This window comes from Hibiscus syriacus, unplaced genomic scaffold (assembly GCF_006381635.1).
Source record: "Hibiscus syriacus cultivar Baekdansim isolate YM2019G1 unplaced genomic scaffold, ASM638163v2 tig00112124_pilon, whole genome shotgun sequence".
NCBI lineage: Eukaryota > Viridiplantae > Streptophyta > Magnoliopsida > Malvales > Malvaceae > Hibiscus > Hibiscus syriacus.
In genome coordinates, this window is record NW_024063258.1 from 546166 (window position 1) to 568240 (window position 22075).

The 22075-nt window shown below is 35.7% G+C and overlaps 2 protein-coding genes across 2 annotated transcripts; one reads left to right on the forward strand and one right to left on the reverse strand.

Annotated features, from left to right (window-relative positions):
• Window positions 1–3505: 3505 nt before the first annotated feature.
• LOC120174790 (magnesium transporter MRS2-I-like) lies at window positions 3506–6633 on the reverse strand. Its single transcript, XM_039181536.1, is given in 12 exon segments — window positions 3506–3617; window positions 3738–3857; window positions 3928–3957; window positions 4038–4082; window positions 4230–4274; window positions 4360–4584; window positions 5020–5094; window positions 5207–5328; window positions 5409–5547; window positions 6153–6182; window positions 6266–6442; window positions 6444–6633. Coding segments are annotated over 12 exon segments (1167 nt in total). The 5' UTR covers window positions 6516–6633; the 3' UTR covers window positions 3506–3530.
• A 3718-nt stretch (window positions 6634–10351) lies between these two features.
• On the forward strand, window positions 10352–11620 carry LOC120174789 (photosynthetic NDH subunit of subcomplex B 5, chloroplastic-like). The gene is made up of 5 exons (XM_039181535.1): window positions 10352–10636; window positions 10761–10824; window positions 10895–10957; window positions 11038–11096; window positions 11167–11620. The coding sequence occupies exons 1-5, from the start codon at window positions 10424–10426 to the stop codon at window positions 11395–11397; spliced, it is 630 nt and encodes a 209-aa protein (XP_039037466.1). The 5' UTR covers window positions 10352–10423; the 3' UTR covers window positions 11398–11620.
• The last annotated feature ends 10455 nt before the right edge of the window (window positions 11621–22075 follow it).

Genomic DNA, 22075 nt, shown 5'->3' on the forward strand with positions numbered 1-22075 from the left:
GATAGGCGGGTAATATGTCTAGTGTACCGATCTACATCATCGTGTCCGAAGCGTAGACCGGTGATTAAGAAAAACTCCTCCCGCCCAAAACACGTATATGCCAGTGGAAAATCAAACCATATCTCTTCATCACGACGTTGTATAGTCTCTGGTAGATCGCTAGTCATGGTTTGAAGAAACAGATGGGTCAACATAGCATCTCCACCTAGATGTTGTACTTTCAGCCATGGCCCGAAGCAAGTATCCTCAAATATTTTTCTTTGTGCAGGTGAAAGCTTCGACGCAATTGTTTTGGCCAGGCTTACTTTATTTCTTAAGGTCAATTGAGCCGAATAAAAGTTCTGCAAAAACAATAAACATACCAAGTTAGATATACCAAAAACTACACTGTGAAGATATAACAAGAACAATAAACATAAAGAGTAGTAGTTTATTCTTCAAACTTAAATTTGCAACACTGTGAATTTAGTATTTGTCTTTGTTTTTTGGTTGAAGTAATGCAATTCATTCAAGTTTCAATTTGCAGAAGAAGAATAGTTTCTGAAACTTAAAATCACAACACGAAAATGAAAATCGCAACACGAAAATGACTACCGTAACGCGAATTTGACTATCGCAACGCGAAATGATCGCGATAGTTTCAAATACTAAAATTGAAAGAAACTTGAATGGATTGCATTACTTCAACCAAAAGACAAAACAAAAACAAATACTAACTTCACAGGGTTAAAGACTAAACAGTTTAGCAGTATTGACAGCAATCGAATGAATATAATAAGCAATCTAAGTGAAATGGTTAATCTATTATTGAAAACACCAGTAAACTTATCATCAATTTCAATATAAAAAACCTAATAATAATGCAAAAATTTCAAAATAAAAATAATTAAAAAAACTAACCCTCGGTGGTTGATTTGGTTGATTTTCCATTTCTGACCGTGAATGATTTCGCCGGAGATGGAGACTGATATCGTCGGAGATGGGGACTGATTTCGTCGGAGATGGGGACGGATGTCGCCTTAGAGAGTGAGAGATGGAGATGAGACTGAGTTGTGATTTAGGGTTTTAGGTTATGAGTTGCGATTACGGGATATACTGTGGACGGTTCAGTGTTCCGATATATTAATATATTCGTGTTTGGAATTTGAAAAAAAATACGCGTTGGATACGAATGGCGCTATGTAAATCGCATTGCGATAGTCAGATTCGCGTTGCGATTTACGTATTCGCATTGCGAATTAGGAAAATCGAAACGCGAATTTGGAAAATCGCAATGCGATAGTCAGAATCGCGTTGCGAATCTGGAAACTGATTTGCGATACCGGAGATCGCGTTGCGAATTATCGATCGCATTGCGATTTAGTTGGTCATTTTGGCAAATCCAAAAAAAGTTGGTTAAAATCGTATATTATAAGGCATTTTTGGTCATTGAGGTTATTTTCTCTAATTTTATGCCCCTATACTTGTACCGTATAATAGATAAAACATAAATATTTTTTAAAACAAAAATGTAATAGAAATTATAGTCAAACAATATCAATACTAATACAAACCAAAATCTACAAGGCTACAAATATCTCCTAAAATGATGCCTTCGTGCATTTTTTTGAAGCAAAAACCTCTATTATTTTACGATAATCAAGACTTTGTAAAAATTGACTTTCGATGCTTAGAATTGCTAATCCATTCAATCTATCTTGAGTCATCGTGCTTCGAAGATAGGATTTCAAGAGCTTCAATTTTGAAAAACTTCTTTCCATGGAAGCAACCGTAACCGGTACCGTCAACAAAATTTTATATGCTATCAACACATTAGGGAACATATCCATTCTTCTTGCAAACTCCATTATTTGAATAGATGTCCATGCTTCATCCGACAACATTTTCTGCACTAGAAAACTGATGCCCCCTCAAACATGTTGCCCTGGGCTAAGGCCCATCTGGCACATGTATTGGGTCGGGCCTGAATACCTTTCACCAATTTTTTTTTATTCCATCTTATCTTTTTCTTCGTTAAAGTTAGAAATTTTGCACATATTTTTAGTTATCATTAAATATCGTGACTCTTTGACGTCTTTTACACCCCTAGATATCGATGAACTCGTCTTATCACCCTCTATATATTTTTTTTAAATCTTCTCAAAACATCTTTAAAATTCACGAAATTAAATAAATAATAATAATAATTTAGGGTTTATGATCTTTCTCATATTTGAGGGTTTGAGGTGTTTATTCAAAAATTCGAACAGTGAAAAACATTCTTTTGAGAAGAAATATAACATACCTAGAAACTAGTCTAATTGGACAACTATTAGAAGAAATTTAAGTATTAGAACATCAAACCTTTAGATAATTTTTCGTCAATTTTAAATGAGATTTGTGGAAAACTAATCTAAAGAAAAGAAAGATGAATGAAATACAAACGCTTTGATACCAATATTTTGGTGAATGAAAACTAGTGATGGGTGGCGATTGACAAATAGTGGTGATTTAAGTAATTATAAGTATCAAAATGATATACAAACTAAAGTTTCGTATCTAAAATGAAATATTTTAAAATTTAGTGACAAAATCAAAACATAAACTTTAGTTTATAAGGAAGAAGACATCATATTACTACGTCATTAATGATCTAACAGTTCAATGCTATAATTTAAGCCAAAATCAACTCTTAATGTTAAAAGTGAATGTTTTTAAAGTTGAGTAATAAAATCGGTATAAATCTTAAAACTTAATGTTATTTGATATAGTTTATTCATTTTTAAAATCGTTAAATATTATTTATTAAAATGATACTTTTTTCATGAAAATACACTTATGTGATATTACGGGGATTTAGAAATTCTTTTAAGGTTAGGCATTTATACATTAATAATATAAAACTTTCAGAACACACATAGAATTTTATAATAAAATAAATAAATAACCGGAAAAAAAATTAAATTTCAGGTGGATACTTGTCCATCCTAAACTAAGAATGAATCCATTAGTAGGAGTAAGCGTTCGATCGAGTTGAGTCGATTAAATTTTTTTTGAGTTATTCGAGTTGACAAGTCCTATTTTATAACTTGGAGTTGACTTGAAATTATTTTCGAGCCGAGTCGAGTCAAAATTTTGAGTTTCTATTTAAATTTAATTATAAATATTTATAATATTATAACATTATTTGATTCCAATTTAAATGACATTTTATAACCATAGACAATATATATTAGTATTTTTTTTAATTTGTGATTTGTATATAGATTTGGGCCCTAAAAATAAAAAGCTCACATTTCAATAATATTCCAAATATGTAAAAGTAAAATAAACATCGAAAAGAAATTCCCCCCCGACTGATAGTGTTAAAAAAACATGAAAAGGAAACATGAAATGAAAAACATCGCATAGAACTATGTATGTTTTATTATTTATTTTCTTCAATTGCATGCATCAAAAGCTATGTGTATAAAAAGAAAAGACAAATTTCTGTTTTTATTGAAGTGTCTTGATTTTCCACTGAAGATCACCAATGAGCTTTCCTTGATGTCTCAAGATCCAACCAAACTCTTGACCCGGGCATAGGACATTATTAGCACAAACAGAATTGCAGAAAATATCCCCGAGACAATCACCACCTATCATCACAAACACAAGAATACAAGAAAAAGAAGATGAAAAAACCAATCAATCACCGGATGTGGAGTCGGTCTAACATCCGTATATAATACGTTTAACAGTTGAAACACTCTGCTTACCCATTTAAACATGTATCCGTGGTTATCATTCCATGTATATGGAATGTTCATCCCAAATATTGCAGTCACCAAAGAATAGATCGATAAACACACGGTTCCCGAACTTAGAAACAGTTCTAACTGCAAAATTTTATGATCACTTCAATCGTTAGAATGCCAAAGTTACCTAGAAGGAAGAAGATTTACGGACCTGGATTAGCTGGTTTCGATGGTTATCGAGCTGCGAAAAGATATGAACTCGGTTCAGCCAGAAAATCATAGCACACGGCACAACAGATTCAATACTAAATTTGTGTTTACCTGAATATTGATGTAATCCTCGGTATCATCGATGTATTCCCGCAACTGCATAATTTCAAGTTAAGCATCAAAATGAATTTAGAAATATAGACTTTGGAAAATACACAAGGCTGAAAAGAATCCATGTAATTTTTAATAATGGTTAACAAGCCAAATATAAGAAGAAGAAAAAGGATATAGGAGGAAGATTACCGTTGTTAATTTGTTCAATGTTCCATCAATTTGCATAAAGTAGGCCTGCAAAACAAATTGTTGCCAACTTAGCCTTTTTCATAGATAAATCTTTAAACACGAGAAGTAAATCGTCGTTTTAACTTATAACCTCTAGTAACATTTCAAGCTCCTCAACATCATTCTCATCTCCACGAACTGTTGCTATACTTGCTCGGCTTGCTCTGGAAATTTTCGATCCTATCGTAGGAGATGCAGGGTACCAATTGGCAGCACCTGATCCACTTACAGGTGAAGTTCCAGCTAATTTTCTCGACAAATAAAGGTCAGCCATATCATCGTCATCATCCAGTAGCTGTTCTAGTTCATCCCTCACCTACACAAATCGATGATTAGAACATCATTCCTCGTCACTTAATGTGACTATTAAAACATCGTTTTTACACTTTCAGCTTCTGTTATTATATAGGAAAGTCTCTAAAATATGAAACCTAATGGACTATTTGGATGATCGAGTCTTTACCTCAAGAGCTTCATGCTCTATATATAAGAGTTTCTATGCCCTTGTACTAATCTTTCTAAAGAATCAAGCATTTTCACCAAGCCATATGGTAAGCAATACAAATCAGTCTGGTCTTAGGTAAGGAGCTACTGATGTTGAACATAGCTGAACTAATCAATCCCTCTGAAAGAGATACATTACATGGTCCATTTCTTAATATAGCTGTAGTTGAACCGAAGAGACCGAACTGCATATGATAAAAATAAAAAGAAGTTTCACATACACATATCAACATGAATGAAGTTGTACCTTTTGTACCCGAGCAGTCAATCTGGTCATTGCACTCTTCAATTTACGAACTCTATCCAAATTACGACTACTAATCTGCATACGGAAAATTTCAGAAATTACAATACAAAATGAACAATGCCTTAGAGGAAAGACAAGACTGAAAACAGAGCTATTCAAAATTTGGTAAACGTGAAACGACGATTACCTGTGAGGTCAGCTCGTCTAAAGCAGGATAAGCTGCAGTCTCCAGTTCTAGTGTCCGTGCTGCTAGAAAACTACAAATAGACTCTAAAGCAACCTCCAATGCTCGGAATTCAAATGGAGACTCTGCATGGCATGGACCAGATTGTTTAGATGTCAAAGAGTAAAATCAAAACACTATGATGTACACAACTAACAACACGTACCATCTTCGTCACCCTCAACATCATTTTGTCCATTTGTATAGTCCTGACCTTGGCGTATGACATTCGCCGGAGGCAAACGCCTCCTAAGTTCTTGAACAACAGGGACAACATTTTCATCTGATGGATCTCGAAGCAAAACCTATTTCAAATACAACACAAATTACTATCTGCAACAGCTGCCAATAAAAATCCTAATTAAAAACACTAGTAACTACTCAGAATAATTGAGCTTATGAGATACAAAGTACAGTAATCTCAATCAATGACGACCCAAAGCAGCACAAATTGACTAGACAAGTAGATTATATAATTCAAAACACAGAGTACTTCATACTTGGAACTAATTTATAGTTTCAAAAATCATAATTAAAATTCTTTCAGGTTCATGTGTTCACAGAAATCCATCCTTCAACTTCAATATTATGAACTAAGCCCAGAAAATGGTTTCAAGTTTTAACAGATAAAAGGCTGTACCACTCGTGTTCATTTCTAAACCTCTTCAGCTGCAATTATTTCACTATAAACAAACTAAACAAACCCCACTCCACACATTAAATGAATCAAATCCAATATCCAAGAATTAAAACAGACAAATTCAAGGTCTAACGTTATCTACAGAAACAAACAAAAAAATATTCTGTCAAAAAGCTATAACTCAAAAACCAATCAATCAGGCAACACTTGCTCAAGCATCATCTCCCAAATATCATCAAGAATTCCAAAATTAACAAAAAACCTACTAACCTCCTCAGAAGTAATAATTGCTTTGATATGCTGCAAATCAGAAAACACAAAAAAAAAAAACAAATAAGCAAAAGAAAGAGTTCAAAGAACAGAAAATGTTAAACAAATGTAACCTCCAAATTTAAGACTATAGCTCCATCACGGCCGAGAATGGTGGAAGGGTAAGACAAGAGAGGATCGAGGATCCGTAAATCTCGGGCATGGATGTTAACTCGATGCATGATGGCATACTTGTCGACGTCGAGCACAGTGGTCTCCCCCGTGCTATCGAGAAGGACCCAACTCCGAGACGGCTGCGCCTTCTTCTTCACCGCCACCACCGCCTGTAGGTCCGCTGGCACCACGTGCACCATTTCTTACCATCACAGTCAACTACCTCCGACCCAACCAACCCCGCTTTTCAAAAAAATAGCAACAAAATAATATAGCTATTTGCTTCTTCTTTCCAAAGCACTTCAATATTGACCGATTTTTCACGTGAATTTAAACGGGTTTCTTTTCTTCTTTTGATGTTGAGAGTTTTTTCTTCTTCTTCTTCTTCTCTCTTTATTTGGAGGTGTGCGTGGCTTTGGAGCTTGGATCGAAATCGAATATGAAAATCTGCGTTTAGGGTCACTGGGAATTTATTCTTTTTAAAGAAATTTTTAACAGTTAATTGCGTACCATAATGTGCATGAGGTGGGTTTCATTTCTCGTCAAATTACATAACTCATCCCTCTACTTTACTAAAAACTAGTTTATATATATATATATATTTTATTATAATTAAGACTTTGTTTGAGATTTTAATATTATTTTTTTTAAAACAAATCAATTTTTTTTATTATTTTATTTTTTAAAAAATTAAAAAATGTATTATTTTCAATTATTCATATTAATAATTAAACTTTTGATTGATTTTAGTGTCATCATTTAACTGGTACACTAATTTAGTTTATACAAATTTATCACTATTTTCAAGTATATTAAAGTTTTCTAAGTTTTTTTTTCAGATTTTCAGATTTTATAAATATTTAAATAAAATTATTAAAATTCATTATTTAAAATTCAAATACATGATCAACATTTTTTTATAAACAAGTATTTTATTGAACTATTTCAAGTCTTCATAAATGGAATTATTTACATAAAATATTTCTTTCTATTTATAAATATACATTTCTATAATTACTATAAAGTAATCGTCTGAATTGGTGTCACAGTTAATTGATATCAACTCAATTAAAAATGACAAAAATAATATACTTTTTAGATAACATATATAATTTCAAGAGTATTATTATATCTTCGCATTTGTACAAATATTTTTTTTATTAAGTTAAAGTGATTATAAAGTAATATATGTTTTAAATATTCTTAATTATTTAATAATGAATGTTCAATCACCGCTGCTGCAATTGTTGATGCTTAAACTCAAAATCTTCAAAAATAACAACTATTCATTTAACAACTAAAGTAATTTTATCGTGCACAAATACTTAAATAAACAAATAAAAGGCGTTGCTTACTAAATCTCTTAATTATAAGCCTTTTCTAATTATAATTGTACTAATTTATTTACTTGTTTTTCATTTATATATTATTAAACTTGATGTCATTTATTTAAAGGTAAACTATTTCATTTATATATTATTAAACTTGATGTCATTTATTTAAGGGTAAAGTATATAAATGGTCTCTGATTATAAGGTGTTACTTTTTTAGTTCTTCAATTATTAAAAGTTACAAAGTGGTCCCCAACTAAAGGCCATTGATTTTTTGAGTCCCCGACTATTAAAAGTTTCAAATTTGTTATCTGACTAACTCATACTTTTTTATTAAAAAAATTGACGACAGTCTGAACTGAACGCTAACTTGTTGATTGAGATATGATGAAATATGATCGCAAAATCTCAACTGATTTTCTTATCACAGCCATCATGTTGATGCTCAACTTAGACGACCGCCCATTTTTAACGAACAAGGATGAGTTTAGAACATATGAATAATAGATGATAATTTTATAACTTTTAATAGTCAGGAGGCTCAACAAAATTATACCCTATAATCAGGACAATGTAATTCACCTTAAATTCAGTTGGAAAAAAAATGCAAAACATTAAATACAAAATAGAAAATGAATTTATAAAAGTACAATAGTAATTTCATTTTATTTGTACTAGTAAATAATTATTATTGAAAGTAATTTGAAAATTTATTTTAATTCAGAATGATAAGTATTTAAAATAATGTCTCAATATAATATAGATAGGGAGGGTAAATTACATGTTTAGTATTCTAACTGTCACTTTTGTTTCGTTTTGGTCACCTAAGTATTTTTGTTTCAAAATAATACCTAACGTTACGTTTAGGCTTCATTTTGGCCACTCACTATTAAAAAAGTAACGATGATAATGACGTGTCACCATAAGGCAGTGCCACATTATCATTAAAAGATGTTAAATTAAATGGCATGTCTATTAATTTTTTTATGGTGGATGGTCAAAACATAACATTTTGTATGATTTAAAAATAAATAGTTGAGTGACCAAAACAAAACAAAAATAATAGTTAGAATATTAAACATGTAGGTTAATTTTGAAACCAACTCGAACCGAAAGCACCCAAAATCATAAAATGATGTTTGTTTCAAACATGTAGTTACCCAAAATGAAATGACAACCTGTAATGAAATCAACTCGAACCGAAAGCAACCAAAATCGAAAATAACTTGAACTGAAAAAAACCCGAATTGAAAGTAATTCGAGCTGAAAGCAACTAGAATTTAATTTACTCATACCTGATTTGAATTGAACTTTGACTCGATTTTAACCCGATAGTTGAGTCTAAGTGAATAAATTATTTATTTATTTTTATTATCTATTTTTAGTATTAATAAATAGTAAAATGATGTATGTTGTATTCTCATTTTATATTATACTACTAGTTAACGACCACTTCTAGTAATAATTTAATGGTTAAATATAATTTTTCCTTAGTTAAAATATCATCTTTATATCTAATACAATAACTTCTAGCTCTAAATTTGGACTGTGACAATGTATGTTCACATAAAACTATTGATTTTAAAGATTTATTAATTCGATTGAGTTAAACTAAAACTTCTATCTCTGAATTTGGAATGTAACAAATATATATTCACATAAAATTATTCATTTATAAGTAATCAAGAGCAGTACCGAAAGTTATGATGACAAAGAACGACAAATATTGATCTGAAAATCTAAAATTTGACTTGAATTAAAACCAACTCAAACTGACCCAAAATCTAATGGTTGTCTCGAACCAAAGTCAACCAATCTAATATTAAATTGACCTGAAGTCAATCGATCTAATATTAACCTTACCCCAAAACCAATCGATTCGATTTTGACCGAACCCGATACTTGACCCAAACTAAATTTTCATAAACTCAAACTAAAATCGAATCATATTTGATCCAACCTAAATCAAACTTAAACTGAATGCATACCTGACCCAAACCCGTTTGCCACCTCTATCATAAATCCTATAATTTAATATAAAAAAATTCTCTCTAAAACTTTAATAGTCACTTAATTTTTCTTCATCTTTAATTGTTAGGCGACGTCATCATCCTGAGTGCAGTTTATCATCATCGATTTTACTTATTTTTCCTTTACTTTCTTATATCATATCTTTGATTTTCCTTGATTTTTTTAGTTTTTAATAAATTTGTCTTTATAACATATTTTATTTTATCTTTATAACACGTTTTTTTATGTATTTTGACATGTTTTTTATTGTTTGATTGTTTTTTGTTTTTTGTTTATTCTTTTTATTAAGATTGAATTTGATATCGTCACGACTGATAAAAAAATGACACTTATTTATTATTATTTTTCTCTATTATGACATTACTATTAATTTCCCTAATTTTAATGACTCTTAATTGTTATCTTAATGTACCATATACATCATGTACTTAGATTTTTGTTTATCATTGTTTGGATAAATTAATAGGAAATTTTGAAATTTTTGGGAATTTTAGTAATTCCAATATCTTATTCAAAGTACATCTGGATAAGTGATTTTTATATAAAAAATATTGCCATTACTTTATTTCATTGGAACTTTTTCATTATAAAATAACATTTTAAATTTTAAAATATTATATTTCAATATTATTGGCCTTGTTTAAACGTCCTAGAAAATGGATAACGAGCATAGCTTAAACGAACGATGGAGAAGGCTTCCAAAGCTCAATCCGTTAAAAACGAGAGAAGATAAACAAAGAGAGAGAGAGAAAAGAAATGGCAATTCATGCACCACTCTCAGTCGTCTCAGTAAATTGGGCGCCCAAAATCAGCTTTAAGAAGCTTGAAAAGAGAGAAAGAGAGGTTGATTTCAAGCTGCTTAGAAACCGAATCAGCTTCACGAGATTGAGTGCTGCAGGGTTGTCCGAGATTGAACCTGATCTTAATGAAGACCCTGTTGACAGATGGGCCACCAATGGCGTCAGCTCCGTCAGTTCATTTCATCTCTACTTTAATTTCTTCATAAAAAAACTTCAAGGATATACCCGTATTTGCGTTTGTTATGTAAATGTGTCGGTTGATTTGAATGCATGTGTGTTTTGTTGGTTTATAGGAAGATTTTAAGTATGGAGAGTATGATGGGCACCATACTTACTTTGAAGGAGAGGAGGAGAAAGGTAACTTAGAAAGAGCCTAATTTGATGTTGTTTCTGTTTAAACAGTAGTGTTAAAGGTTTTTAGTTGCAGTAACATTTTGGGGAGCCATTGCTGATGATATTCAAGCTATTGAACCACCCACAGGCTTCCAAGGTAAATCTCTTCATTCTTTATTACTCTTTTTGTCTTTTCATACATTAATTTTGTAATTGATTGTTTTCAACTACTTGCAGGCCTTCTTTCATGGCTCTTCCTCCCCGCAGTTGCAGCTGGAATGTTCTTCAATGTTCCGGTAAAACTAATTTAGTAGATAAGATTATTACCAAATGTTTTCGTGTTTGATGAATTTAATAATGGTGTAGGGGGAGTACTTGTTCATTGGAGCTGGAGTGTTTACGGTTATATTCTGTATAATAGAGATGGATAAACCAGATAAGCCTCACCACTTTGAGCCTCAGATATATAACATGGAAAGGGGAGCTCGTGATAAGTTAATCAATGACTACAACACCATGAGCATTTGGGATTTTAATGAGAAATATGGAGATCTCTGGGATTTCACTATCAAGAAAGATGATATCACAAAGCGTTAACTTCTCTTCTAATTTGTAATTATTAGCCATATATAGCCATGTGAGCATGGAAAGTATAGTTTTTTCCCCTTGCATTTGAGAAGATTGACTGTTACTCAAACTTTTGTTGATCAGTATCGGATCTACGTTTGCCTTAGGGTGAGTCAGGGATTCAAATTATGGTTGCGATCACATTTTCGATCGCATTGTGTTTATTGCGGTTATGGACATAACAAATACTATTACAGTCATGTAAGTATGGTGGACGTGAATTTTTTTAAATTCGCACAACCTATTGTAAAATATGATAATTATAAATAAAAAAAATCACTTTTAATGATTTTTAGAATATTTTCTAACACTTGTAAACTTCTATTGATACGAGAATACAGTTTTTACAATCATTAATGTATTTATTTATGAATTTCTTAAGAAAATTATATATATTTTTGAATGGTAAAGGAGGCGAGAACACCATTACAGAGCTTTATTAATCCTCAAGAAAGGAGGACCGAAGATGTCCCTATGAAATACATCAAGTAAGGAATAGGAAAAGAATAGAATATAAGAATCGAGCCATCCGTAGGGGTATCCATTTTAGCAATGAAATCGGCCACTGAATTAGCCTCTCGGTAGATCTTCATGAAATCGAGGGACCAAGATCTTTGACAAAGAGTTGCTATTAGCCGAACTAAAGTCAACGAACTTTCAATTGACGGAGGAGACAAGAGTGCATAAGCTTCACTGCTATCCGTTTGAACAATCACTAGTTTGACGCCTTGCTGCCAAGCTAAGCAGAAGCCCTCAAGAATGCCCACAGCTCGGCTTCAAGAACGGAAACATGGCCAACATATTTACGAAAAGAAACCAAGCAACCACCGGCAAAAGTCCGAATAAGACCTCCGCAAGAGCCCGTTTTGGTTACCTGGGAGATGACACCATCAGCATTCAAACAAAGACTACGCTCATTCGGGGGGGGCCACTGTACCGATATGGGGACGAGAGCAATCCTGTTGATCCTCGAGTTTTGGGCATTTATGTAGGCTCGGCTCCATGAGGTAGCTATGTCAAGAATCGCCCTTGGATCAATTAAAGTTTGTTGAAAAATCCAATTGTTCATGTTTTTTCATATTTGCCAAACTATTGAAGCAAATAAAACATGCCACAGCCCATTTATCTCCTCACAAACAGAAGAGGCCTTTAGATTTGAGAGAAGCCAGGACTTGAGAGGTAAGAAAAAGAAAGAATCCATACCATAACGAGTTACCAAAGGATGCCAAACTTGTCGCGTAAGATATGCAGCAATGACTCGTACGCACACAGGCAGCAATCCTTCCAATTTTGCTTGCCAATGGAGGTGTAGGCGCTCTTAACTGAGAAGCAATGGCGAGGAGCATCCAACCAGTAAACACGGTCAAGTCCTGCGTCAATAAGGGGAGGTTGAATACCTTGAATATGAGGGAATGCAATCGGATCCAACAAAGAACATGGCAGGGGCCAATTCCAATAGCCATCCTGGGTAGCCACATCGCCAACTTTCAGCTCATCGTCGATTGGAATTAAAGGAGAAGCACAGCTTGATAAGACACCGAGATTGGGAATCCAGAGATCATGCCAGAACCGGGTAGAGTCCCCGTTACCCAGTGACCACACAATGTGACTATGAAAGAGAGGCCATAGTGCAGCGATAGAACGCCAGAACGAAGAACAACCATTCCGAGCAAGAGAAGTCAGGCAAAGGGACACGACTTTGTATTTTTATTGGAAAAGAGTGATCCATAGGGCATTCGGGGTTTGAAGAAGGGTGTTACACACTTTAAACAAAAGTGCAAAATTATGGATTCATATTTTGCGGATACCGAGACCACTGTGGGCAATAGGTTTGCAAAGAGTGTCTCATTTGACAAGTGAGATGTTGAAACCATTATGATTGGAACCCCAAATAAATCGCCTCACCATACCTTCAATTTTGTCACAAATCGAAACCGGAAGTTTGCAGGCTTGCATGAAAAAAGTAGGGATACTTAGAAGGATGAATTTTGCAAGCATGATACGTCCCGTAAAAGAAAGAGTACGGGTAGCCCACCCATCAAGTCTCCTTTGGATGCTTTATAGGATGAATTGGTAAAGTTCTTTAGTGGCACTCGAATGACGAATCAACAGCTCGAGATATTTACCCATGTTGCTAACTTCAGTGAAACCGAGTTTGGAGCAAATGCGAAGTCGCAGATCAACTGGGGAATTCGAAGAGAAAAAGATTGTCGTATTTTTTCTTGTTGATCAAGTGACCAGAGTGCTCATCGAATGTAGCAAGAGTCGAGGCAATTCAGTCAGCATGAGACAAATCCGCTTTGGCATATAAGAGGAGATCATCGACGAAAAATAAGTGAGAGATCGGAGTGCCATTTCTTGATAATTGGAAAACTATCTAAATGCTAGAAGAGATAGAATTAGAGATGCAATGACTCAGACGTTCCATTGTAAGATTGAATAAATAGGGGATAGCGGATCCCCTGAGGGATGTCTTTCCCAGGTTTGAAAGGGCTACATAAAGAGCCATTCCATTGAACTTGAATTTCCGAAGTTTTGACCCCAATCATAATAATTCGGATAAGATATTGAGGGATGCCAGCGTCAGTTAGAGTATCTTCAATGAAATCCCATCAAAGACGATCAAAAGCCTTCTGTAAATCTACTTTTATAATCGTCCAACCAGTTTTACCTTTTTTTAAATGCATAGAATGAACCACTCCTTGGTTGATGATGACGTTTTTGGTAGTGCAACGACCCTTCAGAAAGCTCGTCTGTTGCGGACTGATGAGGGCTGGTAGAATATGACCAAGGCACCAAACGATAATCTTTGTGATCAGTTTGTATAAAACAGAACACAAGCTGATATGTCAAAAATGAGTGAAGTTCTCAGTAGTGTTGGTTTTCGAAATAAGAACCAGGGAAGTTCGCAAGACAGCAGGATCAATAGATTTGTAGAGAAAGACTGATTCCATCAATTTGCAAAGAGAACTCTTAACCGTGTCCCAGTGTGTCTGGTTAAAAATGGGCGTGAATACCATCAATTCCCGGGGCCTTAAGAGGGGCCATGCTGAAAAGTGCAGATTTGATTTCATCAACTTTAGGAGAGGCTGTTAGAGCGGGCGAAGTAAGCTCTTCGAGATGAGGAAAATATCCCAATGTTGGATAACGACCTTGCACAACGTTAGGTGTCGAAAAAAGAGTAGAAAAGAAATTTACCACCTCCATTCAAAGGGTCGAGTTATCTGAGCACCATGTCTCATTATCGACTTTGAGACTTTGAAATCGATTTTGCCGGCGATGAATGGAAGCTCTAGAATGGTAGAATTTGGTGTTACGGTCCCCAAATTTGATCCAATCAGTTCTCAACTTCTGAATCCACAGTTTCTCCTCCTGTGCAAGAACTGATTCAAGCTCCTGTAAGAGTTTTGCCTCTAAATCAATAAGGTGCCTAGTACGCCGAGCGCCCTAACACCTTTAAACCCCACGGAGACGAGCTTGGAGAAAAAAAAATTATTCTTACCGATGGAACCATATATATCTTTATTCCAAACAGTCACTGCGTTAGAAAAAACAGCAATAGGCAGCGATGGATTCCAACTCTCCTTAACAAGTCACTGAAAATCCTCATGGAGATTCCATCCTGACAGATATCGAAAGGGGGTTGATAACGAGGGCCATGAGGAGGAGAGAGCTAACAAGATAGGCCTATGATCGGACTTCATGCAGGTTAGATGCTCCAAAGAGGACAAAGAAAGACTCGAGCCAATGGTTATTCCCCAATGCTCGATCTAGGCAGACCGAACAATTACCCCGAAACCAGGTAAAGTTCGGACCGTGGAAGCCAAGATCCTGCAAATTACAATTTTGCACCATATCATTAAAAGCAGCGTCTGGAGTGGATGAAGGGGTACACCCATTACGGTCTTCTATAGAAAGGGTGGCATTGAAGTCTCCCATTATTACCCATGTATCAGAACACACAGAAGCAAGAGAATCCAAATAAGACCAACAAACCCGTCTTTTAAGAGCCAATGGGCTGGTGTAGACAAAAGTAGCAAGGAATGGAGACTGAGCCTGACTTCTTAAATCAATAATGTGGCAATGAACAAATTGAAAATGGGGGAGCAAGATATCAACTTGAATTTGATCATACCAGCAATGCAAAATCCCTCCCGCGAAACCTAGAGCTTCAACTCTAAAGGAATTCGAGAAGCCCAGAGAAGCAATAATTTTGTCAACATTTATCTTTTTTATTCGAGTTTCAACAAACATATCAGGCTTAGAATCCCATAAGTATTGTCGTGTGACCCGGAGGAAATTCCTGCTACCACAACCTTTAACATTCCAAACAAAAACTTTGAGATCCATAAAAAACAATGGAACAAAAGAAAAGTCGTGAGGCTAAGATTACTTGGCTGTGGCTGTAGGGTCATCCGCAACAACAGACGCATCAAGATTTTGTGTACAACGAGCCAATTGAGATTCAGCTGAGCCATGCATATCGGAGTAAGGGGTAACACATTCGGCATCAAGTGGTTTTGAAGGTGGCAGGGTTCGAGGAAGATCCGGAACACTCATGGTGGCATCTGGGGAAATTACAAGGGCAGTGTGCTTGGAAGGGTTTCAAACTGGTAGAGTTGGTGATAGCCGTAATAGTATTTGGAGGCATGGAAGGAGGACGGGAAGAGGGAACAAAAACATTTCTTGGCCCGAGGATAGTGACGGGCGATTTTCAGAGGGTAATGGGGGCTTTCCCATTGGATTTGGAGCAGCAGAGGAGCGGTCAATATTTCTTTATTGGCATTGGAGGGTCGTGGCTTGTTAACAGGAGGTTTAGTCGGTTGAGGGGGAGGGTGATAAGATTCGGGGTGTGATCAGCAGTGGTAGCTTGAAAGGTTTCTTCAACATCTTCAAGTGGGGAGAATCAGGATGATGAAGCTCAGTTGCTTCACTTTTGTTGGCTAGTGTTTGAATCTTTTTGCTTTTTTTTTTTCTTTTTTTGACTACAATCCATGGCCCATACGGTGCTGGACAGGAAGAGGGGGAGGTTGCAGGTCAGTTGTGTTCATCGGGTTTTCAGAAGGGGCAGGCGATGGAACAGTTGTGGGGCAAGCATCAGAGTGAAGGTCGTAAACACCACATGTGAAACAAACAACAGGGAGTGATTCATACTCAACAAACTAAGTGCGTCTATTAATTTCAAATTTTGAAATTATCGACTTGTACAGGTTCAAAGTAACGACCATATGGGCGAAGCGACCTCGTCGTCCATTATCAGTCTGATAATCAATTTTGAGGACATTGTCAATACGTTCACCAATTGCCTGGATTAAACTTCATTTATACCATGTGATTGGGAGTTCAGGGATGTTGGGGAAATCGGGTTATTTCCCACACAAACGTAGTTTTAAAATTGACCTAAAATGTCAATATCAAAACCACCAAATGTTGCACAGCGGATAAACCTGTCAAACTATTGAATATTAAAACACAATGGAAAAAACCGAATAAAAACAATAAATGAGATAACACACCAAATTTACGAGGTTCGACGAGAATATCGTCTACTCCTTGGGCACCACACCGGATGATAACTTCACTATCAACAAATATTACAACAAATGGAATTCTGTAGAATTCCCAAAGCGGGAGAATAAAGAATACAAGAGGAAGAGAAAACTTTTTTTGGGATGTTTTCTAATGAAATACTTAGGCCTATTTATAGTTGAGTTTTAAGGACTAAACTTATAAATAACCTAATATTTTAGGGATTAAACATGAAAAATAAGTTGGCCACCTACCAAAGAATTTTTCAATGTGTACAAGTTAGCCCACCAAATATGAAATTCCCATGTTCAAAGTTTGGCCACCAACCAAGATGAAATTTTCAACTTGCCAACTTAATTTCAAGCCAAATCTAACAAATCTCCACATTGGCTTTTACTAAGCCTACTCAACTTCTTCAACTCTCCAAATTTGTAGTGCCTCTAATTGCGCTCACAAGCGCCACACACCCGAAGGTGTTCATACTTTCAGGATGTTAATCAAGTTCAAACAATGATTGAACTTGATTGCTGTTACCACCATGGTCATCATATCTGCCGAATTTTCTGACGTCGCAATTTTCTGAAGTATAATATTTCCTTCTTCAAAAATCTCCCGCACAAAGTGATACCTCGTGTCGATATGCTTAGTCCTTGAATGGTAGACTTGATTTTTCGCTAAGTGAATAGCGCTCTGACTGTCACAATAGAGACTAATGTGACTTTGAACAACTCCCAAGTCTTCCATCAACCCGTTAAGCCAAATTGTTTCCTTTACAGCCTCTGAAACTGTCATTTTATTATGCCTCTGTAGTAGACAAGGCCACCGTAGATTGCAATGTAGACTTCCAACTTACTGAGTCTTTAGCAAGAGTAAAAAAATACCCAGTAGTTGATCGACGCTTATCCAAATCACCGACATAATCGGAATCAACATATCCAACCACACACTGACCAAGTGCTTCATCATGTTCAAAAACTAAACCAATATCCACGGTTTGTTGGAGATACCGTAGAATCCATTTCACAGCTTGTCAATGTCCTTCTCCAGGATCATGCATGTACATGCTCACAACTCTGACTACTTGTGAAATGTCAGGACGTGTACACACCATTGCATACATCAAGCTCCCAACTGCATTAGCATATGGAACTTTTGCCATATACTCTCGTTCTTCGTTAGTTTTAGGAGATAATTGAGAACTAAGTTTCAAATGAGAAGCTAGTGGGATACTTACATGTTTGGTATTTTCATTCATGCCAAAACATTGTAATACCTTTCTCAGATAATGCTTTTGTGTTAAACAAACCTTCCCTCTCTGTCTATCTATGCTTATCTTCATACCAAGAATCTTCTTGGCCTCACCTAGATCTTTCATCCCAAACTCTTGATTCAATTGAGCCTTTAATTTGTCTATCTCCTTTTGACTCTTCGAAGCAAATCAACATATCGTCAACGTACGAGAGAAGATAAATGAAAGATCCATATTTAAGCTTTTGCAAATACACACAATGATTATATTTGCTTCTAGTGTACTTTTGCCTCCTCATAAAGCTATCAAATCTTGTACCACTCCCTCGGAGATTGCTTCAATCCATATATCGATTTGTTCAGCTTACAAACCCATTTCTCATGACCACCATCTTTGTATCCTTCTGGCTGAGTCATATAGATCTCCTCTTCTAAATCACCGTGCAAGAAAGTCGTCTTTACATCAAGTTGAGCTAGCTCCAAATTCAACTGTGCTACCAAGGCCAACAATATTCTAATGGAGGAATGCTTCACAACAGGAGAAAATACTTCATTGTAGTCGATCCCCTCCTTTTGAGCGTAGCCTTTAGCTACCAACCGTGCCTTGTAGTGAACATCTTTCTTGCTATGAGATCCATCTTTCTTTGCAAATACCCACTTGCATCCAATTGCTCTTTTATCTTTCGGTAATTGAGCCAGTTGCCAAGTGTTGTTCTTTTGGAGAGATTACATTTCTTCATCCATGGCACTTTTCCACTTATCACTTTCCAAGCTTTGTATTGCTTCTTGGTAAGTGACAGGGATATCATCATCAACAACTGGAAGAGCATAGGACACCATATCAACAAATCGAGCAGGTCTATGAATTTCTCTTCTTGGTCTTTTAACTGCAAATGGTTATGGTGTCTCCAATGGTTCTTGGGTTGAACCTCTTCATCTTTTGATTCATCTATTGGAGTTGAAGAATCAACTGCATCAGCTTCTGGGATCATCGTCTGCAGAAACTCCACCTGTTTTGGAGTATGCTCCACCTGCTGCGGTACTACTTATCTGGACAGCTTCATTTGTTACCTTCTTTATTAGGGAAGATTCATCAAAGGTAACATATCTGCTACAAATTATCTTCTTGGTTTCTAAACACCAAAGGCGGAATCCCTTCACTCCATGGGTGATTCCCATAAAGAAAGCCTTCTTTGCTCTCGGATCAAGCTTGGATTCCTTCACATGATAATAAGCAGTGGATCCAAATACATTTAAGGAATCATAATCAATAGTAGGTTTTCCACACCATACCTCCAATGGTGTTTTTTCTCTTATCGCTGATGATGGCAGACGATTGATAAGATGACCAGCATATGTCACAGCCTCAACCCAAAATGCCTTGCCTAACCCAACATTAGACACATACATCGAACTTTCTCCAATATTGTTCGATTCATACGCTCTGCCACCCCATTCTGTTGTGGTGTATTTCTAATAGTGAAGTGTCGAACAATACCATACTCATGGTAAACGTCAAAGAATGAGCCATTTTTATATTCCTCTCTATTGTCCGTCCTAAGACGTTTGATCTTTCTACCAGTCTGGTTCTCGATCATATTTTTCCATTTTAGGAAAATTCGAAGCACTTCATCTTTAGACTTCATCGGATACACCCAAACTCTTCTGGAAAAGTCATCTACAAAAGTTACAAAATAATGGTTTCCTCCCAAAGACGATGTCTTTGAAGGACCCCATACATCTGAGTGAATATAATCCACAATACCTTTTGTATTATGTATAGTGGTGCTAACTTCACTCTCTTCTGCTTTCCCAGAACACAATGGTCACAAAAGTTCAATTTGCAAACCTTTGCACCTTTCAACAATCCTTTCTTTGCCAGAATTGCAAGGATTTCTCTCCAGCATGTCCCAACCGCATATGCCATAACTAGGTTGCGTCCAATCATCACATCCAGAAGCTGCTGCAACTGCTCCAATAATTGTACTACCTTGATAGTAATACAAATTATTTTTCCTAATGCCCTTCATCATCATAAGTGCGCCATATGTGACTTTAAACTCCATCTCTCAGAGTGACTACCGAGCCTTTGGATTCCAGGCTCCCAACGATGAGATTTTTCTTCAAACTGGGCACGTATCGGACATCCGTCAGAACTCTAGTTGATCCATCTTGATTCTTCAATCGAATTGAACCTATCCCAACAGTTTTACAGGCATTGTCATTGCCCATATAAATAACTCCTGCATTTAGTTCTAATAAATCGGAGAACCCTCCCGATTAGGGACATATGATAGGTACAACCAGAATCTAATATCCATTCATCTGAATGGAATGTTGTTGATGAAGCACCAATGATATGTCAGAGTCATTTGCATCATGCTCTGCAGCACATGCATCTGGAGTAGCTTTTTCTTTCTTCTTCAACTTCGGACAATTTTTCTTCCAATGGTCTTTCTCATAACAAAAAGCACATTCATCTTTTCCCAGTTTGGACTTCGACTTTGATCTCCCTCTCCACTTTGGCTTTTGACTTTTCGAGCGACCTCTTGACACCATGGCCTCCACTGCTTTGTACTTGCTCTCCTTATTGGTTTTTCTACCTGAGCTCATAACTATAAAGCAACAGTTACATCTTTAAGGGTAACATTATCCTTACCCATGAGTAGTGTTGTCTCAATGTGCTCAAATTCATCTGAAAGAGATGACAACAACATCAGGCCAAATATTCATCTTTGAAGGTTTCATACATGCCCAATAAGTCTGCCACTAGCTCATTGAACGCAGTGATGTGTTTCATTCATACTAGTGTCTGGTTGATAATCAAATCTGAACAATCTTTTCTTCATGTAGAGACGATTCTGAGAGCTTTTCTTTAGGAATTTTTCCTCCAATGCTTTCCACATCTTACTTGCAGAAGTCTCGTTCTTGTAGCCATACTTTTGATCCCTGGAAAGACAAGATCGAATCGTGCTGCGCGCCAAACGATTGATTGTTCCCCATTCTTTCTCCTCTATATATTCGGGCTTTTCTTCCTCAATGCGATGTCTAGACCTTGTTGGAATAAAGCGTCTAACACCTCGCCTTGCCACATGCCAAAATGACTGGATCCATCGAACAACTCAACCGAGAAATTTGCATTTGACATCATCCTCCTCACATGTCCGGATGAAAGCTTGATGTCTCAACTGATCCGTATTTTGGCATTTTAATTCCAATGAACATATTCAATAGCACAACTGTATCTTTCAACAACGGAACCACCAGGATAACCTCACCGAAGCTCTGATACCAATTGTTGGAGAAATCGGGTTTTTTCCCACACGAACGTAGTTTCAAATTGACCTAAAATGTCAAGATCAAACCACCAATGTTACACAACGGATAACCTATCAAACTATTGAAACAAAATGGAAAAAAACGAATAAAAACAATAAAGGAGAGAACACACCAAATTTACGAGGTTCGACGAGAATATCGTCTACTCCTCGATACCACACCAGATGATAACTTCACTATCAACAAATATTACAACAATGGTTCTTTAGAATTCCCAAAGTGGGAGAATAAAGATACAAGAGGAAGAGAGAACTTGTTTTTGGGATGATTTCTAATGAATACTTAGGCCTATTTATAGTTGAGTTTTAAAGGACTAAACTTATAAATACCTAATATTTTAGGGATTAAACATGAAAATAAGTTGGCCACCTACCAAAGAATTTCCAATGTGTACAAGTTAGCCACCAAATATGAAATTCACTTGTTCAAAGTTTGGCCACCACCAAGATGAAATTTCTAATAAGTTGACCACCACCAAGATGAAATTTCCACTTGCCAACTTAATTTCAAGCCGAATCTAACAAGGGAGACT